At 50.4% G+C, this 22695-nt stretch overlaps 1 protein-coding gene across 1 annotated transcript; it reads right to left on the bottom strand.

Annotated features, from left to right (window-relative positions):
* Positions 1 to 1540: 1540 nt before the first annotated feature.
* GASK1A (golgi associated kinase 1A) lies at positions 1541 to 7128 on the bottom strand. The gene is made up of 4 exons (XM_041407716.1): positions 6340 to 7128; positions 2714 to 2836; positions 2326 to 2429; positions 1541 to 1751 (listed from the first exon to the last, which is right to left on the bottom strand). The coding sequence occupies exons 1-4, from the start codon at positions 7126 to 7128 to the stop codon at positions 1541 to 1543; spliced, it is 1227 nt and encodes a 408-aa protein (XP_041263650.1).
* Positions 7129 to 22695: the final 15567 nt, after the last annotated feature.

Consider the following 22695-nt stretch of genomic DNA (forward strand, 5'->3'; position numbering starts at 1 on the left):
AATTGTCTGTGCTTATCAGCATGGGAGTTAAAGCATCCCCTTGCAGACTCTCAAACAGATATAGTGCTGAGAAGGATGGAGCAGGGAAGGTATCCATACCCAGCTTTTCCTCTCCCGCTGCATGGTTGGCATGTTCTCCAAAGTTATTGCAATGGGGCAGCTGTACCGTGGTGCAGCTGAGTGACAATGCCAGTCTCACTGAGAATTTCCAAAGACTTGAACTGGAATTGGAGTGCCTGAAGCAATGGATGCTCTTCCTGCAACACTGGAGAAATGGAGGCCTTTAAAAAGTCTTCTGGTGGCAAACCATAAACCCACAGGCCAGGAACTGAGTGCTCCAGGCAAACACTGACTGCATGCCTCAGCTGGGAAGCACACTGCAGGGAATGATGGAGCCCATCCCTGCATATCTTTTCCTCCTGTTCATTCTGATTTTGAATTATCTCTCAGCCCTGACACTTGAGGACCTGCCTAGCTGGGATGCTGCTGTGCTTCATCAGAATGGGCTGCTGGGATAGAGCCTGAGGGGTGACAGGAACAGGATGGGCTCCGCTGAAGGTGCCAGCATGCTCAGAAAGCATTTTGCACTCGACTGCCTTCTGCTAAAATAGCTTGGCATTTTTGTTAAAACATATTTCTGCAAGCCTGGGGAAGAGTTACATGCAGTCATGCCCAGGAGAGCAGCCAGGAGCGCTTTTCAGAAGTGGGGTAGTTTTGCCTTTAATCCCCTGACAGTGAAGGCAAAGAGCAAACAAGAGATTTAAATCTTCAAACCTGACATTGAGAGCATTGTCAGCAGCCCAGACCCACCAAGGCACATGCATGGACCATGGCACATGGCACAGAGCAGTGGCTCTCACTGGGGATGGTACCATGGGCTTTGTGAGGGCAGCTGCTGCCCAGTGCTGCTGAGCTTCAAGGTCCTGCCTAGTCTCAGCTTCAGGCAGTGGCTCATGCCCACTCGCAGGCACACATCACCTCTTCTGCAGGGGGAAAGGCAGAGCTCAGCTCTAGTGTCTTGTCTTTGTTTAATCCACTTATAAAGCTCCCCACTGCTTTCCTCCTGCCTCTCTGTCTGGCATGTTTAGGAAATAGCGAAGACATCATCAAAAAGCCATGGAAAGGCTGCCAGTGACTTCTTCCACTGCTTTTTTAACTCCTTCCAGGGTCCCTGTGAGCTGTTCAACTGCCCAGTTGAATTCCAGTTTCTATAGTTGCTGTGTGTGTGTTTGTGTGCGTGTGAGTAAAGGCACCCAAAAAACCTCACGGATGTGCCCTCCCTTTGAAAATCCGTGCTGAGACCATAACTTGATGACTGTTGCCTTTCTCAAGCAGTTGTGACTTGTCTTAGGAGACATCTCCTCCCCATCTTTCCTACTCCCTGTGATTCCATCTGCCACTCCAGGTCATCCTACAAGGTGACGGGAAACACCTTGTGGAGAGCCCAGCATCAGCATGGAGTCTCATAAGGTCCATGCCAAGGGCATGAGGTACATCCACAGCTGCTGGGATGTGCACTTTGATCCAGCTGGAGGTCGGTTCAGCTCGGCGAATCCTCAAACACCGTCAGGTTGTGCTCCTGGATGTGGCGGAGCAGGATTTGTGCTCGCCTGTCAATGGTCCGGAGCAGGGGTCTCAGCCCTTCTGCGCCCCCCTGGCTCTCCCAGAGCTCCCGGTCCAGGCGCAGGGACTGCAGCAGCAGGCTCTGCAATCTGCCAGAGCGCAGCTTGGCCACCGCCGCCGCTGGGAAGCTGCAGGGGGGGAGCAAAAGAGACAGGGAGGGAAGGGGTTATCCAGGGAAGGCTGAGCAGGGAGGGAGGGAGCAGCGGGGCACTCGAGCCACGATACTTCAAGAGGAAATGCTCGTCTACCCAGAGGAACTCAGGACAAGGAGCCTTCTGCTTAAAACTCTACCCATGGTGATCATGCAGGATAGCTCCATCAGACACTGACCCAAACAAATTCCAAATCAAGAGGCCTCTAGCATGCCAAAATGCCTCATGGGCAATGGCGCAAGAAATGCTGAAATACCTGATTATTCATTATTTTTGTGCAGCTGCCAATTAGAGAGGAGAAACAGGCTTTGGAGCCTGCCATCAGCCACCCAGAGCAGAATAAAGAGTTAGTTTCAGGGCAGGGGCATGTGGGATGCTTTTGAGAGCATAGCCACCCACCCTGTTCTGGGGACATCCAGAACATCCATCCCCATTCAGAGGGACACCCCACCAGGGAGGCCAGAAGCAGCAAGAAGGTGAGCACACACATGGCTGCTGGACATCCTCTGTGTGCCAGCTCAGCCCTTGCTCAGCACGTGCACATTCCTACCTGTCTATGCCTTGCAGGAGCCTGAAGTTGAGCTTCTCCTCAGGGTGCTGTGGCCTGCCCGCGTTGTCGATGAACACCAGGCGGGACGGCGCGCTCCTCCGGACCTGCCAGCAGGATGGCAAGGGGAAGTTCACTCAGTGCAGAGACACCAGTGTGGGGGTTAGGCTGCTTTTTAATGCAGTGAGAAACCCTGAGAGTATTTGGGGGAACGCAGATGCCAATGTCTATGTCCCTCCATGCCTGAGCATAACTCCCAGGTATGGGATGCAGGGACCCAGCATCACCATGGGACCTACATTCCCTTTGCTACCACCTCAGCCCTTGCAAGTGCCTCCCAGGCACCTCCATGTTATCCCCAGAGCAGCCCTTGGACAGCAGAGAGACATACCAGGATGTGGACCAGGACCAGCTCTGCTGGATTCCGGCATTTCTCGTGGAGCATCTCCTCCACGCAGGGCTCAGAGGGATCAGGCTGAAACCCACAGCAGTAGCGGTCCAGGCGGTCATGAACCTGCAGGAGACATTTGGGGACCTTAACAGGGACATGTGCCTGGAAGGGGGAGGTCCTGTTGTGCGCTGTTCTTGTACAGAGGAAAATGAAACATTTCTAGGGATCCTCAGGAGACGTGCAATGGAAAAGCTGCACACACTGGTGAGTGAGAGGAATGGAAGGACACATGCAGAACCCCTTTGGCATGAAGAAGGTGTGAGAAAGGTGATGGTGACAGACTTTTCTGATGGAGTTCAGACACCTGGTACTTCCACATTCTGTATCTGACAGACTGAAGGGGTTGTGCTTCCAACTGAAATGAAGATGTACACGATGATGAATGAATTAAAAAAACCAACAAAGCACCCAAGGAAACCTAGAGTCTGAAACCTCAAAAAATAATTTATTTTTCCAAGTCCTGGTGCTCTGTATGATGGTTTCATCTGGTTCCTGTCACATATGTAACCTTTCCTCCATCCCTACGGTAACCTGAGCAGCTCTCAATGGAAAGAAGAAAGGAAAAGTATTGGCAAGGGAAAAAGCAGTCTGTGCATACGCAGAGCATGCCTGGCATTTAAGTTGGGCCACGGTAACTTGTTTCAGCTACATTTGTGTTTAATCATTTTCAGGTGCTGCTAAGGCTTCATGGTGTCCAGGCTGTCAAACCTCCTACTTCCCATCCCAGTTCCCTGCAGAAACCCTGGAGCTGCTTGACAACTTCGTGCTTCAGCCACACCCTTGGAGGAATGAAGGGCTTTTAAAAGATATAAATCTCTGCCAGACCTGGCCTCAGTATTTATGGAGTTTCCTCAGCTGTGTCAGAAGCGGCTGGTACATCCTCCAGGGTGATTTGTAGGGCAGACAGGACCTTGGCTGTCAACAGACCTCCCCATGGCTGTGTGCTGACATGACCCTGTAGGGGAGCTGCCTCACCTCCTCCCAGTCTCAAGGCCTGTTTATAAAAAAACCCCATGTATATATATATGTTCCTTTAAATATATATTAAATATTTTTATATATATATATATATATATATATATATATATATATACATATATATATAAAATACAACATAAATATGTTTTCTGGTTGCAGCATGAAAATGCCTGACTCGCTCATTTGCTTGGCATTGCTGGTGCCAGCCCAGGAGGCAGGGCTCAGGGTGCAGAGAGGCTCCTGGAGCCACTGGGAGGGCTGGAGCAGGTCTCAGGCAATCCAGAAGGCATCTACATGTGACAAGAAGACAGAAGCTGAGTGACCCACAGAGGCTGCCTTGTCTCCTTGCCCTGGTAATTAACACTAGTTACCAATTACAGGCTGTGCTTTGACACAGAGTTCACTCTGAACCCAAACACTGACCAAGCACTGGAGAAGATGCTGCAGGGAGATCACAAATTGTGATCTCCATGGCCATTCCATTCATAACCCTTTGAGAAGATGGATTAGTCCCACACCGGAGACTCTTAAACCTCTCTGTTTTCTGAGGTTTGATGAAGAACTCAGGTCAGTATTTCTCCTTTGGGAGACACTCCAGTGAAAAAGTGCTCAAGCATCTTGTCACAAAACACATGGAAACAGAAGAAAATATCACATTTCCTCCTCGCATCTCCTCGGCCTGCCTACTGGAGAGCTCAGCACGCCAGTTTCTCTCACCTGCTATGTTGTTTTGCAGGCTGCACAGAAGGTGAAGACAACCTGAGAGAACTTACAGAGACATTAAATGGGCTCAGCACTCCACTCACCCACCCACGAGCACCTGTGAAACCAAGGTGGATTGTTATGAACCCACAGAGGTGTGAGGTGGAGCCAGCTCTGGTGTCCAAGAGGAGCCCCAGGAGAGGGACCAGATGGCTGTGGAGATGCTGAGAGTGCCCTGACATGCTGACAAGCCCTCCCTCCCCTGGCCCTCCCCTGATTTTTTGGTATTAATTTCTCCTTTCCAGAGCCTAAACAGCTCTAATTCATGGGAATTTTGGTGTTATTGCTAGAAGACAAATACATGAGTCACACTTTCTCCCATCCAAGCTCAAACATTACTAGAAGCTCACCTTCAGCCCCTCTTATGCCCATCCTGGGGCATTTCCTTGCATCTGATAGGTTTTTCCAGTTATGATTCAGCCTGGGATGGCTTCCCCTGGGGAAATTTTCCTGGCTCTCCCCCTGGCTGGGAAGAGGGTGTCCCAGGTCAGGGATGTGGCCACAGAGTTGATTTGGTTTTGGCTGTCTTTAAGTGCAGGACAAAGACATCAGCAGCTGTCCCTTTTCTACCAGGCTTGGCATTTTGCCCCCACTAAAACTTTGCACGTAGTGGAGGGGTTCCCCTATGGCAAATACCAGGAGAAATTAACACAGAAGAAGCCAAATTTTAAGGGAAATTGAAGAAAACTACCAATATTTCAATGCCAGGGTACAACAGGGCTCAAATCTCACCAACTTCTCCTTCCCCAGCAAGGGTGGGAGATGCTAAAAACACTTCTGGAAGATACTACTCCACTTCTATAATATCCTCTTTACCTTTATGTGACTTGTTCTGCATGGGAGGATTCCATTAGAATTATTGAGGAGAACCTGTGGATTGCCCTTGAATTTATAATTGCACTGCTTCAGCCCTTGAGGAGGAACTCTCCTTAGAACTAGATACTTTCTCCTGCAGTCTCAGCCTTTCCACTGCACTCAGCAGTACTTTGGCCTGGGGAAGGGAAGGGGATTCATTAATCTTCTCATTTCTCTGGTTGTTTCAGCTAAAATATTTTCAAGCCCAGACAGAACAGCTCCACTTCTACCAGCCATAGTTGTAAAAAAAGAGAAATAAGGAAAACATATTTTAGTAGTTTGGGTTTTTTCCTTTCCTCCTTTTTTTTTTTTTTTTTTTTTTTTTTTTTTGTATTAATACTTGTCCTTTGAGGCAGTTTTCTCTTGTCTGATAACCAGCCCCCAGGTGCCTAAACAGGCTTTCTTTTTCTCCACAGAAATCACTTTTGCCTCCTCACAGCTGCCCTCCAAGACCTGATAACTCTCTGGGATACTGTTGTAATCCCTTGTAGCGGCAGGGTATGATTTTCCAGACAGAAGATTAAGTGCTATTAATGCTGAGGAGGAGGAAGGCAGCGCTGTCCAAGGCACGGCTCCTTATTTCCAATGCCAGCAGCACATCCCTGAGTTTGGATGTGATGGGGCTGGTGCAAGACATGCTGCCTATCCCTAGGGATGCCCTAGGGATGTCTCTAGGGATGTCCCAAGCCTCTGCCAGCACAAAATGAACAGCAGAAAGCTTGCCCATGCGAGGACAGACTCACCACAACCTGCCTGTGAGTCCCAAACATGGACCATACTCAGGCCAAAGTGCTTCTGCACGAAGTTCTGCTGCTCCCCATCAGCTGCAGAGTGAAAACACATCCCAAGAGACCACACCTGATGTGACCCCGCAGAGCAGGAGACCATGGTCAGACAATAAAGGTGCAGGTGCAGGGGAACCTGGGTGCCACAGCTGATGGGACAGGCGGCCTCAATCACCACAGCCCTACCTGGAGAAGGAAGTCAAAGAGGGCCAGGCGGCTCCACTCGCTGTGTGGGATGCTGGAGCAGGGAGCATCCCTGGCCGCCGGCATCGGTCTGTGCAGCTGCAGCATCTCCTGGTACTGCAGCCACCCCAGGGCACAGGAGTTCTGATCATTGTTGGCATCCTCCAGGTGCTGGAGGTCAGGAGCCCACCAGATGATGGGGCGCAGGGCGCCGTCGGTGTAGCTGTAGGGCAGGAGGCGGCTGGTGAAGCGCCGGGCCACGGCGGGCAGGCTGCGGTTCAGCCCCAGCACCCTGTCCAGGTGGAAGGCCAGCACCTCGTACAGGTCCCCGGGGCGCTTGATGAGCCCACAGCGCCCATCCTGGCAGTCTCCTTCCGGGCTGGCTGCGAAGACATCCTCCTTGGCATCTCCCGTGGCATCCCCCACGGCACGCAGCCTCACTCGCATGATCTGCCCGTGGGCAGGGACACGGGTTTTGGAGATCACCTGCCCGCTGGACAGCAGCCACATCTTCTGGAGGTCGTCAGCAGAGAGCCAAGGGGGAGTGTCCCTCTTCAGCCTCCTGCCCCGGCCAGGGGGCTGCTCCTGCTGTAGGTGAGTGCGGGGCATGGGGAGCCTTCTTCTGTGGGCTGGTCTTCCAGACAGGGTGGCAGCCGCCTCCCTCGGGGGCCCTGCCGGGGACGAGGCCGGCAGCGGGAGCAGGGAGTGGTCCGGGGGTGGGGGCAGGTGGATGAGAGCCAGCAGGGCCAGGGCCAGCAGCACCCCGACAGCCGCTGGGGCTGGGGGCTTCATCCCCGTCCTCCGCCATGGGCGCTGGGCCTGCGGGGACAGAAAGGAGGAATGATGCTGGAGTGTCACTGCAGGCAGAGCCCTCGGTAGGGCTTGCTTTAGGGAAGCAGCCCCTCTGCTTGTGTGATCCCTGCACTGTGGCAGCAGGGTTATGGCTGGTGCCATGATTTGTGCCAGAAATTAGCTGCAGTACTTTCAGAAGCAAATCAGAGCAAGAGCTCACTCCCCACCCAGAGGTTGCCATATCTGCAGCACTGAGGTACAGGATGACCTTATGGGCAATGAATTTTTCATGGTCAAATATTTCACTTTAAAGACCCAAGAAATGGGAAAAAAAAAAAAAAAAGAAAAAAAAAAAAAGGACCAAACCAGAGCAAATTCCTGTCTAAATGTGGACACTTTTCCAGTTCCTAAGAGGTTTTATTTTTCAGACCCTACTCTGGGCACCATCACTGGTTCCTCTTCTGGTAGAACACTGAACCCATAACTTGGGATATCTCAATGTTGTGCCTTGTGCCGAGACAAGGCATCTGGAGCTCTGCCCGTCATTGTATCTGGCAAAAGCAAGGCAGCTCCAAGTGTCAGTCAGGACCTGTGACTGGATATGTTTTAAACAAAAGGGTGCAAACTCCTGGAGGGCTGGAACACCTCTCTATGAAGACAGGCTGAGAGAACCAGGGTTATTCAGACTGGAGAAGAAAAGGCTCTGGGGAGAACTTACAGCACCTTCCTGTGCCTAAAGGGGCCCACATGAGAGCTGGAGAGGAATTTTTTACAAGGATGTGGAGTGACGGGACAAGGGAAAAAGACTTTAAACTGAAAGAGAGGTTCAGATTAGACATTAGGAAAAAATTCTTAGCTGTGAGAGTGTTGAGGCGTCGGAACAGGTTGCTCAGATAAGCTGTGGAGGCCCCATCCCTGGCAGATGGCAGACATTCTCCAAGCCAATCCAGTCCCTGGACCATGCTGCATCCACGCCACATTCACTTGGGTTTGGGCAGCCTCACACACTTCAGGAGGCAGGAGCCACAAAAAGCACCTTGGCACCATTTCTCTGTTTTCAACAGGCATTTCCAAGCAGCTCAAACCCACACTGGAGTAAAGGCGATGGTCAAGTGGATACATTTTTTTCCAATTATTTATTTTGGAAGCACAAGCATATCCATGGCAGACACAGCAGGACAATATATTGCCAAAGAAGGGATAAGAGACTGTTTATAAGAGGAAAAGCTTAAAAAAAAAAGAGCTAAAAAGCTAGGGAGGTGAGAGCCAGCAGCCAGAATTACTTCCAGAAAGCAGCTGGGCAAGCAAAAGCATTTCAGCTGTGGGGCTTTTAGGACCACAGGCTCCCACTGACCACAGGGACCCACCACCAGCACAACTCCTGCCCCATGAGCAGCTGCCACGGGCAACCCCAGTGCATGAGCTTATGAGCTGACACAGCACCATCCTAAAATCCATCAGGCTTCATGTCCTCAGCTTGGGGAGACTGCTTCAGACAGCCCCCTGGTGAGGAGCCACATCCCTTGAAAGACACTGCATCAGCTGAGGGGGGTAAGAGCAAGCACCAACTCGCTGGCCCCAACCATAGGGGTGTTCCCTCCGTGCCTCCCTTTCAAGGACTGAGCAGACTTAATGCAGTTTATAAGAGCTACTGATGGTGCACCTGGAGTGATTCGGCTTTATAGCTCTCACTTAATTGCTTCTCTCCCAGAAACACAATGTAGCGCAGCAAAATATAAATGCTCTTTTTCAGACAGGGTTTACAGCAGCCTCTGCCAGGAACCAGGGGCTGCCTGGTATGGGTCTTTGGGACCTGCCAGGGGACCTCTGGTTAATCTCTTCCCAGAGTGGAAAGGACCTAGGCTAGGGTGAGGCTGTCCAGAGAGGGATGTCCTGTCCTAAATCACAAGCAGGGTTATTCAAGGCTTGGCATTAATTGTCCCAGGCATCAAACTACATGGCTAAATCATTGTCTTAGGTGCCTCTCTGGGGAGGGGATGAGTGTGAGCGCCCCTAAGCACCCTGAGGGGCAGCAGGACTTCTGTCAAGAGGCTGGTTGTGATCCCAGCTCTCTCCTACTTGAATGGGATTATGATTTGCTGTGGAATCACAGCCAACGCCAAGTGACACAGGCAACACCCAAGCTCAGCTACTCAAAACCTTCATGTCCCAGATTTCAAGCAAATTCTGCAGAGTGCAGACACACATTCTTTCCCAAACACCTGCAATCCATGTCTGGCCTCCCAAACAAGAGTTTAGGGGAGGTGCAATGTCTAAATCCTAGTTTAACCATATTAAAATAACTCTGTGGCATATAAAGGGCTGATCCTGGTATCCTGATACCCACACTCCTTTCTAATCATCACTGTAAGTGCCTCACAGTCTGTTCCTCTGGCCTCAAAGTATGCTGAATTAACAGCAGTGATACCTATGGAATCAATCCCAGAGGACAGGGCTAACTGTAAGTCTCAGTATTCCCATCTGCATCGAGCCAAGTCCCTTCCCAATCTGTGCTTTCTTGGGCATGTTTTCCCAGCGCCTCCCCTGTCCCACCCTTCTGGAGAGACACAGCCCATGCCACTCTCACCAAAAACCCCTGCAACCCTATTCTTCAGCACGGAGGATTTTCAGGGTGATTGTTTTTGTTATCCAGCTGATAACAACCCTCTGGTTGCTTATACCATCTCTGGGTATCTAAAAAGCCTGTCTGCCAAAACTTCCGGTATCCTGGGGGAGGAATGCATGTGGGAGCCACATGGAGAACCTTCAAAGCACTGCAGGAAAAATCCTTTTAAACCCACAGCCAGAGAACAGAGTATGCCAAATGGATTGCAACGATTGCTGGCTTTTTAATGTCAAGTCAGTTTACAGTCCAAGTGGTTAAGGAATCATTATTGTCCAAACTCACTTTGTCTTCCTTGTCAGTGAGCTCGGGTTCGGGCATCACATGTTGGAGCCCCATTGCTCTCCCACCCTGAACTCGAAACCCTGGGCTGTGAAGTTGGGCAAGGGCCAGCACAGGCTCCTTTCCCCAGCGCTGCTCAGAGTTTCCCTGCCACATCAACAACAAAAAGAAACAAAAAAGGTGAAAGTACAGTCTCTCTGTTATTTCTGGTGGTTGATATTGCAAATTTAATAATAACCTAGGTGATAAAACATTGCAGAAATAATACTGTATTTACAAGCCCTGGGTAAATAGTTTTCCAAAGAGCCTTTCTCTGAGCCCATGCTGTAAAAAAATGCTGCAGTTTAAGCTGTGGCTTTGATTCAACCCGAAATGCAAACCATACGTACAGCTCTGCTTTGCCAGGCTGACATACTGACAGTACAGCATGTCTTTGCCAGAAATTAGGTCCTTTTCCCAGCAGGCAAAATCCATAAAAAGGCTTAAGAGAGGTACTACTTGTTCCAGGATGCCAATAAGTAAATAATATATATTCTCACTTATCAGAGAGACATACAGCACAGCCCAGGCTCTAAAGGCACAGTGGAGAGCTGTGCAGCTTAGATGCTAGGAGATAAAACTTTCTAAGTCTAGTTGGGGGTGAGGTGGGGGAGGGTTATCTTTGACATTGTATTCCCAGGACACTTGAACCTTGGCAGAATTTGAAGCAGAGAAGCCTGTTTCCAATTTCTTTTCAAAGTGTATCAAATTGGCTTTGTCGAGCTTGAAAGAAAAGAAAAACAAACCCCAAACTTCATTATCCAAGAATGTAAGAAACAGCCCTGAGACTAGAAAGACGACACGGAAATACGTGGCTGTTGAAAACTGGATTGATTCCTGCTTTCCTCTGGCATGCAGAAGAGTCCTCCTGCCCCTGCACTGGCACTGCAAGATGCCTTCAGCAGTAAATCCCACCGTCCCAAAGAGGTGCCCAAAGGAGTCAGGATGGCTCAGCCATGGCCATGTCACTCTTGGCCACCTGCCTGCCATAGACTCCCAAGCTCAGAGGACTTTGCCAAAGGCAATGAGCAGGTTGAAGGCAGGCCCGTGCATTTATCTGGGTGCACACTGAGAGGGGTGTGCTCTGCACAGGGGGTGCAGCACACAGGGCTCTGCTCACCCTCCCGGCCCCACGCTCGCTGCCCGCCCAATGAACCGCAAAACCGCCTGGGCAGCAGGAGGTGCAGCCTGCCGTGACCAGTTTTAACAAAGACTGCTTGAAAAACAAGTGGGAAACCTCGTCTGCCTGCCCCCCACCTCTGGGAATGCCTCCAGAGCCTTGCACCCACACATGGTGCTTGTGGCAGCTCCCGGTGCAATGGGAGAGCGGGCACGTCAATCAGACCTGGGACTGGAGCAGCCTCTTCCTTTTCGTACTGTGCAGGAGGTTTTCTTGGTTTATTAAGCGCATGGCATGTGGGCTGGATACCTATAACCATGCAGAGGAAGGACATGGAAGCAAGACAAAACTTCTTCATCCCTGGAGTGACTCTGGGCAAGTCTGAGCAGAGGGAAATGCTTGGCAGGGTCTGTGACCCATCATTCAAGTGTATAAATGCCTTCCTATATTATCCTGCTCAGGGAAGATAGATGCCTGGCAGAGTGGGAATTTAAAGACAGCTATTAAATGATGATTGCCAGTCCCAAAGGTAGCTCTGGCTCAGAGTGGCTCCCCAGGAGGGCAGGTCTGCCATGCTCCTCTAGCACATGGGGACAGCTCCACCCACACTTGCCTGCACCCACATCCCCATGGGGCATGAAGAGTAAGATAGCCCTTCATTTGGCCACATGATCCATCAAAGTGGCTGCAATTCCTAGCAGACCCACACCAGCTTTGTGTCTGGGCTTTTTTCCCCCAGAGATGAAGTTTTTTTTTCCCTCAAAAATGCCTTTCCAGAGGGGAGAACCATGACATCACTACATTTTGGCACTCTGCAGACACCCTGAAGACCATCTGGCTTGGCTCCAGGACAGGGATGTGGCAGGTAGGCCATGCCTGTCTGCTCAAGGTGCTCCTCCAGCCCCACTTCCACACAAGTGGCTTGGGAAGCTCAAGCCAGGCACTGGGAAGGTGGGAAAGGGGACTGCTCCCATAAAGCCTGCAAAAGAGTCACAGCAAACATTGGGTCAGCTGAAGCTGGGGAGATGGAAATGTGACACATCAGCACACGGTGCTGGGTCCTTCCCTGCAGAGTCAGCAAAGTCCTCAGAGCTGACACACAAACCTCCCCACCAACATGTCCAAAACCAAACCAGAAAATGACCGAGTTAAAATGCCTGGGATGAAACCTTAAAACATGCTGTACTTTGCTAAATTTTGGACAGTCTGCAAAGCTTCTGGGATCATTTATAGCCTAAGTGCAAGACAAACGTGCTTTGCACTAGCAGAGGGCAGCACTCTGGCAGCAGCATAAGTGGATCAGACAGTGTTGGCCCTGTTTAGGCTGAGCACTGACTTCAAAGGGATGGTGCCAACACACCACCTCTAACTTCCCAAATAATGTTGCCTTCACAGCCCTTCCCAGTTTCCACTATGGCCTTGGGACAGCAAATTACAAAAACCTGGAAAACTTCAAGCTCCACAGCCTCTCTCTAGTAATAACCTGGAGTGTCCTCAGCTCCAGGCCCTGCAGCAGCTCCTCGAGCTTTTTGCTTCCCAGGGATGAAATATCCTGTTTCTTGCTCTAAACCTCCCACCTAGAGTGACTATTTTCAGTTTTTGGGAGGCTCCTTGCCCTGGAGGTTCTTCTCTGCACAGCCATAGGCTAAGCACAGCCCCTTCTCACACATCCACCATCCAAAGGACCATTTTGAGTAAATCTTCAGCCATAGCTGCAAAGTGCTCTGTTTAACACTGCTGTTCCCATTGCACCGTCTGCTCCCAGTTGAGTTGTGCACCAAAGAAGTACAGCAGAAACACAGGCTTGTAAACTCCCTGCCCTCTCTAGGAATAGCTTACAAGAGTGGCAAGACTCCCAGCATTCCAAATGTCCTGCTCAATATCTCTGAAGAAGGAAGACCTGGAGCAGGAGACAGAGGACACACCTTGAAGGAAACAGATGGCCAGCACCTGGCTGGAGGACACCACACCATGGGGTGCAGCTGATGCACTCAAGGTCAGGGCTGCTGCTTGGGGGGACCCAGAGGGGACACACACCTTGTCCTGTACCTGGTGTGGACTAAAGCTCTGCAGGGTACCAGCAGGGACTTGCTTGTCCTGTGATGACATTGGCCTTACCCCAAAATCATGTGATTTTCACTGAGCAAAAGGAAAGAGTCAAAATTCTCCTCACTCCCACTGTGTAAATCTCAGCTTGCACACAGTTAAGACTCAGCTCTGTGTGGGATGGACAGGGAGTTTGTCATCCTGGTGCTATGTACAGTGCAGTGCAGGTCCAGTCTGGTTTAATCCCAGAAGTCACCATAAAGCACCACAAAAATAAAGAGTCTCCAGGGTGCCACACTTCTTCTGCTTAAAGTAAGAAAACTAAAAGCTTTCAGATGCCTTATCTTTCTCCTGTTTAAGTTCAGAGTCAGGTCTTCACTGCAGACTCTCGCACTTAGCTGGATCTTCTGCTTCTCCCAGGAGACTGATGGAAGTCTTTCAGAACACATCACTGAGATGCACAGGTCTGCTCTCATTTGCATGTGCAAACATCTCCCTTACTTTTCACCATTAAAGGTGATATCAACTTGCACCCAAATCATCGAGATCACTGAGGACCCGAAACAGCATCCCATGTTCAGGGGACAGTGAGGACCTGGGCAGCCCTGAATGCACGACTGTCCTACTATCCTCAGGGGACAAGGGAGGTCCTCCTCATCTTCCCTGCTCTCCCTCTGCTCATTGCGTTAACCCTCACACTTACATGAGAGCAGCACAACCTAGAAATTCCTGGCAGGGACGTCAAGGAGGGAAAGCAGCACTTTTGGGAGGCTGTTGCTCCCTCACTCCACCACTACCGTGCAGGCTCCTGCCAGGTTTCCCTTTTCCCCCTCCCCTCGCCCCAGTTTCCTGGCCAGCCTGTTGCACTCAGCTCCGTAAGTTTTCAGAGCAGCTTTCCCATCTGCCTGCTGAAGCAGCAAGCAGGGGGCCCCTTCCCCAGTGAAACAGATGTGGCTTGCCTTTGTGCAACATCTGCGCCTCATGCCCCGCTCATTTGGAACAGTCTTGCCTTTGTTTCTGAGGGCTTGTACGGGGGATGCTTTGGAGGAGGGCAGCAGCCCCTGGCCCGTGGGCTGGACTCCTTCCCTTCAAGTCCCACACACAAACGGCCCCCAGTCCTGAGTTTCTTCTGGGGAAGCAGAATGTGCTTTGTTCCTGTGGCATTCTGGAGCTGACAGTCCTGCTCCTCAGCAGGTTCCAGCCACAGACCATAGCTTAGCAGCTGACTCCTTTGGGATGTGCAAACCCAGGGACATAAGAGCTGAAATCTGGAAGTCTTGGAGCCCCTTCCTCACCACTCCCCTCAGCCAGGTAGCTTCTCTTGCTGCACCTCTGGGCTGCTCACCAGCTCTGGTTTGGCATCCCCAGAGGGGCTGTGCTGCTGCAGCTCCTCTGCACATAACAGAGGCAAAGAGCAGAGGTGCTGGAAAGCCACATCCCTCTTGCAATGTGTTCTGGGCTGTATTTAATATGGGGAGGAATACGTTACAATAAAATCACATTTTATTTCCTCCTCCTCTTGATGAGTTTGCCAATCCTGCTTGTGAATGCCTGGAATGCTGCTAAAACTCTCACACATTTTGGCATTCGGTTTGGTTTTATTTATTTTATCAGGGGTCATGTTTTTTCTATATTTTGGGGAGGAGGGATTTTGATACATTTATTTTCAGTTTTCTTTTCTATCTGTTGGGCAGCACCAGGGAACAGGAATGCTTGCTTGGTGCCCAGTGGGGGCTCACAAAAGTCTCTGTGGGGTGTTGGCAAGGTGTAGCACTGGATTCCCTTGTTGGAGTTTCAGTGGAAGTTGCCCAAGTCAGACAGTTGGGTTTCCCTGAGCTGACTGTCAGGTTTTTCCCCTTCCTGGAGAGCAGGAAAGTGCATTCGTGGGATTCCAAAGGGGAGGGAGAAGGAGGAGGACAGCGGGGCCTTTCAGCCCTGTGGGCTTTCTTCAAAACAGAATTGTTCATACCAGCCCTGGCCTCAGCTGCAGAAAGGCAACCCTGTTTTCTTCCTGTTAAGCCATTACATCTAAAAGAGAAAAAAAGGGGAAGAAAACTGCTTGCCACTTGGCTCTGAGTGCTGCCTGTGTCCTGCAGACCCCATCCTGGCCAAAGCCTGCTGGCAGCCACTCCCAGCCTGCTTCTTCTCCTAGCAAAACCCACGGGGTGAGCAAGCAGAGCAAACCAGGTATGAGCATTGGTGCAGCCAGGCTCACAGAAAAGGAGCTTTTCCTTCAGGGCAAGGCAAGAAGCTGCAGGTGGAGTGGAGTTACTGAGCATTGGAAAAGAAGGGGTAATTGAGGCTTTCGGAATCGACTCCAGAGGATTAACACAGTGTAATCAGCCTCTCGTATTTAGAGTGCCTCATCCTAGGCAAACAACAGCAACTGGAAACTACTCTCTGGCAGATTTTGAAGCCAGAAGAAAGAAGATGTTTCTGTAATGCAGTCATCCCTCAGCCCTCTCTGCTGCGGCAGGTCGGGCATGTGCAGCAGCCGGATCCAACAAGAAGCTGGCTGCAAGCGTGCTCTCCATACCAACACGGGAGCTCACAGCTGGCATCCCCCTGCCTTTCTGCAAGGGGCACCCTCCTGGCGATTTTGAAAGGAGTCAAAAACCATCTCAAGCATTTTGTTTGGGGTTTTGCTGTGAATGAAACAACAAGAGGATCAGCTGGGGGCATAGCCTGGATTTATTCCTCATGACCACCACTGCCCTGCCTACAGGTGCCCAGAGCAAACCCAGATTATAGGTAAAGTCAAAGCAGTCAATGCAGGAGCTCACAAAGGGGAAGGACTGCAGAAGCAGACCTTCCTTTGCCAAGGCAAAATGGAAATCCTGGCAAAAAGTGAATACCCCACTGTCACATGGGAGACCACACCAGGTACCTGGCTTTGAAAGGCTGTACAGGCTTTGAAAGGCTTCATAGTGAAGGCTTGTACAGAAAAATGTTAGTGCAGACAAAAGGCTGGTATGGGAAGAGTTGCCTTGCTTTTCCCTTTGACAGGGAGGAGTTATCTCCAAACCCAAAATGGGTGACATGAGCCCCAGCCTTGTAATTTTTTCCTGCTGCTGAAGTTCATTAATTAAGAAACCCAAAGCACCCTATACAAACTATAGGATGGAAAGCGTAAAGCATGGCAGTAGTGTTCCCTGTACACAGACACACACACTCCAGTGAAGGCTGGCACAGCAGCATTGCCCCCAGAGATGGTCTGAGTCATCAGCACACTCTTGAGGACATAAAAATGTCTCAGTGACCCAAATGACCGGTTTCTGGCAGCAGCACCAGGCACCTCCTCAGCTCATCCATCCATCACAGGTTTGCAATCCCTGCCCAACACAAGCTTGGCAAGGGCTGAGGTGGTGAAGCAGGGACAGAGCCCCCACCCCAGTGCAAACTTCCTGGCATGACACCCCCCTGTCCCCTGGTGGGGCAGGAGTAATGGAGCACGTGGGGATCATCCCAGCTCAGCTGACGCGTGCTTGCTCAGATGGGTCTGCCAAGGGAGGTTCCACACTGGAGCACTAAAACTAGAGGACATGAAACACCACCCTAAGGTTTGGAACAAGCTACAGATGTGGATAAACCTTCTGATGCTGGGGAAGCACAACATTTCTTGGGAGGGAGGTGAAGTTTTCCCATGCCAAACTGGCCGATTTTGTCGCTTTTTGATGAAAGAGCTGTGCTTTGTCAGGACCGAGCAGAAAGCACAGAGCGGCTCGCCGTGATCTCTGCCTGCGCTTGGCTGCCTGCAGCTCAGGCTGCTGGCTGCCTGAGGCAGTGCCACCTGGCCACTTAAAAGAGGAGGGTTTTGGCTGAGGGAGTGTCATCACCTCCCCGGCTGACAGCAGGGCTGTAGCTACGGCAGCCCCAGGCACTGCCCTCAGGGGCATCCTGACAATCTGCTCTGTCCATCCCCAGGGCATTCCTGCAATCTGCTCGGTCCATCCTAACGCTTTTAAGGACAGAGCAGCGCTGTAGCGCTCCCCGCCTTGCTTGGCTCACCCTGCTCTGACCCTCCGAGCGCTCCGGCACAAGCTGCCCCCAGGATGGAGACACCCAGCATACGCTGCTGTACCTCACATCCCATGGGGCAAACCCAGCGTTGCTTCCCACCATCAGCTCAGCAAGGAAACCCCTAAATCCTACCATGTCTCACAGCATCAGCAGCAGCTCCTCCTCATGTGCTTCTCTGGGCGACACGACACACGGTCACCTCCTCAGCCGGGTGCCGGCCGCCTGTGGCACTTCCATACGACACCAGGAACCCACACAGAACACACAAAAAATTTTAAAACAGCAGTAAAAAAAAAAAAAATTATCCAGCAACTAATGAGCCCGCTACCCGTCCCCAGGCCATCAATCACAGCCGGGGGCTGTCACCAGGGGTGCCCCTCCGGGCTGCCCGCAGTCCCCGCTGCCAGCCCCGCCTTGCAGGGGCTGCTGGGCTCCTGTCACCACACGCCGCCGCGTCCCCCTGGGCGACAGGACACCCTTCAAACTTCAGCTGTGAGTTTTCCAACTCTGCCTCATCCCAGACCCACCTCCCTGTGAGGAGGGGAGTGGAGAGGCTGGGAAGGGGGGAACAGGCATTTCAGAAGTCTCTTTTTCACAATAAAAGCCCTTCTTGCTGCTTTTCTGCTGGCTTTTTTTTCAATACCAAGGGCAAATTTGAGCCAGAAAGAGATGAAGATACACGTGCTCTTCCCAAACCTGTTTGTTCCCAGTGACCCCAGTGCCAGCCAAGCAGAGGGACCAGTAGAGCCCCAGGGGCCACACAGACCCCAGAGCCAGGAAAGCAAACCAGAGGTCGGCACATGAGTGCCCCAAAACCTGCTCTTTGCAGGTCTTTTTTAGCATTTCTTTGCTTTTCAGTAATGGTCCAGCAAAAAGCTGTGCCACATCAGTGCCTGGAGTGGACACAGACCTGGGAGAAGATTTATTTTCTGCCTAAAAGGAGCCAGGAGAGGGGCACAGGGGCAGAGGACGCTCACACACCCAGCAGTGCAGATGGAGCTTGCTGAGCGCCGCCGTGCCTGGCGCAGCTCCCACACCCAGCACCTGCCTGGTGAATCCCAGGTGTCTTTCCTCAGGCCTCTGCGAGAAGAGGCTCTGGAGGCATTGCTTTGGGAAGCAGTGTGTTTCAAGAGCCCTCCATGGCCAGGCAGGATACACAGGCAGCTGCCAGGCTGCAAAGCATTTCTTTTTCATAAAACTTTCCCCTTCCAGCTCTGGGCTGTGGCCAAGCAAAACCCATCAGTGCCTCACCATGGCAGGTGACACTGACAGCTACTGCAGCCCCTAAACAGCTTCATCCCCAAACAGCCCAGCTTGGGGACAGGAGGACACCCTCTGTCTCAGGTCTGGGGGCTTTCCAGCTCCCTGACATGTGCAACTACCTCCTCCAGGAAACCATAAAACAAACCAGATTGATCAACATTGTTCTTTACTGATACTTGTATTTTTAAAAAATCTGATAAAGGCACAGTACAGGCTGTTGTGAGCTATAATGAAGATAGGGTGGTCTAAAATGGGGAGAGGAGAGGAGAGGAGAGGAGAGGAGAGGAGAGGAGAGGAGAGAGGAGATACCCCACTCCATGCCATCCTTGGGCATGAGGAAGGGGTGCAGAAACCAAGCCCTGCATCCCCTCCTTGCTGCCACCACCAACGTCATTGACCCCGCCTGTCCTGGACACTGCAGTGTTGAGCATCCCAAAACACCTCCCTTGAGGCCTGTTGCCTGGGGGCAGATAATAACCTAATCCTTCTGATACAATTAGCAATATGAAGTAATTAGCAATAACCTACTGTTGGCCTTGGCACAAAGATGGCCTGTCTGAAGACAGAGCAGGGAAGGGATCTGCAGGGCTCCAGAGGCTGAACCCTGTGCATCACACCTCATTTCAGAAGTGTTTGCTTTCATCTCCCTTTCTTAATTTTGAAATGATTCCATTTATATGCAATTTTCTGTCAAAATGATTCCTGTCTGTGCGGCGGCACCGCAAACCTTGAGTGACAGGCCGAGCGCTCCGGCTGGTCTCTCTGGATTGCCTCTCCCCACAAATAACCCTTTAAAATGCACGCCTGACAGCTGAGGAGTTTGACATCAGAAACAGGCTTGGATGGCTGCTGTGGCAGACTGGCTTAAGTGACCAGTGGCCAAACCAGTAAGGTAAATCTAGCGGGCCTTGAAACTCCCCAAATACATAGAACTGTGACTATCTTGTACCTGAGCTGGGTAGTTCTAAGCCCACCAGCACAGCCCCAGATCCCATGAGTAGCATCCCTGCTACTGCATTCTGGAAAAGTAGTGAGTATGTGAACAGTGGAAGTTCCTTTTCTTCTCTTCTTTTTCTTTTCTATCCCCTGGCCACCTCTCCTGATATTCTCACAGACATTCCTACTCACCCACACGGAGATTTCCCTGACGTTTCCCTGACTTTAGCTGAGGCAAATCCTTCAATCAGACAGACACCATCTCTGCAGGATGAGAGACAATCCCCGCTCCAAGAAACTCCCAAGAGATGTGGACAGCAAAGGGAGTTGGGGGAGAGCAGGGAGGTAGGACTGCACCCAGCTTGCAGGCAAAAGGTGAGTCTCCAAAACAACCACGCCTCTCACCAGGTGCTCAGCCCAGCTGACCTACAATTTCCAGTACCAAAGATCTCCCGAGCCTGATCTCTCTCACCTTGTTCTTAGGCAGGAGGAAAAGCTGCTCTGTCCTCACTGCAAGGCACTGGACAGCAGTGTGGGGGGCTCTGTTTGCTGCTTTCTCCTGGCAGATCCAGCTTAGCCAGGAGCAAGTTACAGGAAACAGGAGAGCTGAGACCTTTCCCTAGTGTTCTCTGAGCAGGCCAGAGGAAAGCAAAGGAGAGCAAAGAAGGCCGTGGGTACTATTGCATCCACAGCAGCACCTCTGTGCTCCCCAAAATGACTCCACTGTAGGCACTTGCAAAATCTTCTGGTATAACCCTGACTTCATTTCATAGACCCTGACTTGCCTTTCTGCTTGCTCATCCTCATAAAGGAATGCCTGCTGCAGAAGGATGAAAATAGGCTGATTATTTTTCTTCTTTCCCAGAAATACTTTTTTCTTTCCCTGTCTGTCCCAGTGGACCTGCATTCATTTCTCCCTTGGGAACTAAAGACAGGCAGTGGAAAGGGGACAGATTTCAAGAGCTGTCAAGGAACAGAAAGCTATTCTGCCTCTCAGAAAGTAAAGCTGAAGGGTTTTTTCTTCCTTTTAGAAAAGTGTGAGGCTCTAATGGGTTTGAGGAGCTATGAATATGACTTTTCACATCTGCCAAGATAATTATAAGCTTGAATGAATTTCTGAGACCCAGATCCTGCCCAGATAAATCATACCTATCAAGCACTGATTAAAAACAAGCTATTCAGAAAGCCTTCAAATGTGTCTTCCCTTCCCACCCCACTATCTCCTCTGTCTGTTGGAAATGGGTCTCAATGCTTTACTAAGGAACTGTAGAGGAAACCCTGGTACTTCATCCTTTCTTTGCAGGAGGTGTGATAGAGATGGGAAATTAAGGCAATAGGGATCAAGCAGAATGAAGAGAGATTTGGGTTCAGACTGGGTCTGGCACTGGGACACAGAAGATGCTGAGAAGCAGGTAAGGTGCAAAACTGGGTTTTGCATCTGGTTTCCAAGCATGACATGCACCCATGACCCACATCCCAAATCAGTATTCCTACAGGGGACAAGCAAGAATCCCTAACTCAGAGAAAAACCTGGATGTGGGTGATTTCTTTCAGTTCACTGTGTGTGGGAACGACTCGTGCATCTCAGGTTTTCCTCATTGTTCACATGGAAAAAAGCCCACCCAAATCATTTATGGAATGCACTGAATTTTCATAAATATGCTGAAGAAGCTGCACACCCCCAGTGCAGTAATTAGAGCAAATTAATGCTGCTGGGATGCCTTTGTCACCATTTGTCTGACTCAAGACAAAAGGCAGAGGTCACATCCTGAAGGGAGAGTAATCCTTTATAAGCAGTGTTTAAGATGCCAGAGGAAACAATAACATCTGCAGAGGAGCCACATGTTCCCTGAGTGCACAGGCTTTATACTTCCCACAAATACCTATTGAATCCTCCTTGTTGTCATGACTCAAACACAAGCATATGGAGGAAGGGACAAAGAGTTATTAAATCCTTCAGAGGTAATTACTCATTCCTCCAATTTAACGTTTTAGATAAACACTACAAACTGAATTGCTTGTCAGAACACAGTATTGTTTTTACAGAACATGAGCTGAGTCAAATGAGTTAGGGTTCTTTTTTCATTTTTTAATTTCTAAGGACTATTTTTAAAGCTCTCCCATATTCAGCCAGAAAAAAAAGTCTTACCACCCATGTTCTGTGTCCAAGATATGTACTGTGTTATTAGACAAGGAACTGTTTCCTAGCCTGCTCCTCCAAGAAAAGCTGATCCCTCTGCATCACCAAGGGTCTCAGCCTCCATCCCCCACCAGCTTTTGGAAACAACTGAACTTCAGCCCCATGTACAAACAGTCACTGTCAGACCAGCAGTGTTGTGGCACCCCAAGTCCATGAGAGAGGGTGAACCTTCCAGGTGGCATAATATGGGTGCCCCAACAGGGTTCCATCCTACTGGGTTCCATTGCTCCCAGCAGCTGGTGCAACAACTTGAACTTCAACACTGACTTTCCATCTGTATTTCACCCCAGACATCTCTGTCCTCTTCAGTCAGTCCTTCCCAAGGCAGGGATACCCCCTTTTTTAAGCCTTATCTTTTCTTCCTCTCTCTTTCTCCTTTTTAGATACAAACCCCAGCACTCCAATGAATCTGAAACACCTTTTTTTTTGAACTGTCACCACGTAAATCAGGAGGTTCAGATCTCTATTATTTAGCATCCCACTAATCCTGCACCATCTGCAATCTTCACTAGCAAATAAATGCGTGTGTGTCTGTGTATCCTTAACTTGATCACTGTTTGAAAATACAGGATGTTGGATGAAGAACAATTCCACCCCACCGCATATAAAAGCTTTAGCACTGATGTCTCATTTTGAGATCTGTTGCTGAGACAGTTCCTCATCAAATATGTAAAGCAGTCCCTGTAAACGATACTGTTTGCAAAATAAAAAGGGCATTTGGTGCTGTGTCCATCGCTTTGGAGATGCCAGATGCTGTGCTCTCCTCGGGAAGGTGATGGGTTTGACTGACATTAACTGGCCATCATTACACTCACAGCTCCTCACTTCTTCTTAACAAAGGCTTTGCCTAGCCATCCACTTGTGCTGATGCCTTGAGAGGCTACCTAGAACAGAGACTAGACAGTGTTAAAGGAATAAAGTAGGTGTTTATTAAAAAGGCTTTCAAAGGATACACCTTGGGCAGTACAAGAGCCTGGCCGAGGCTACATCCAAGATGGACAACAGGTCACGAGTTTTTACACTTTTATAAGCCTTTAT

This window comes from Onychostruthus taczanowskii, unplaced genomic scaffold, assembly GCF_017590055.1.
Source record: "Onychostruthus taczanowskii isolate IOZ18803 unplaced genomic scaffold, ASM1759005v1 scaffold28, whole genome shotgun sequence".
Classification (NCBI taxonomy): Eukaryota; Metazoa; Chordata; class Aves; order Passeriformes; family Passeridae; genus Onychostruthus; species Onychostruthus taczanowskii.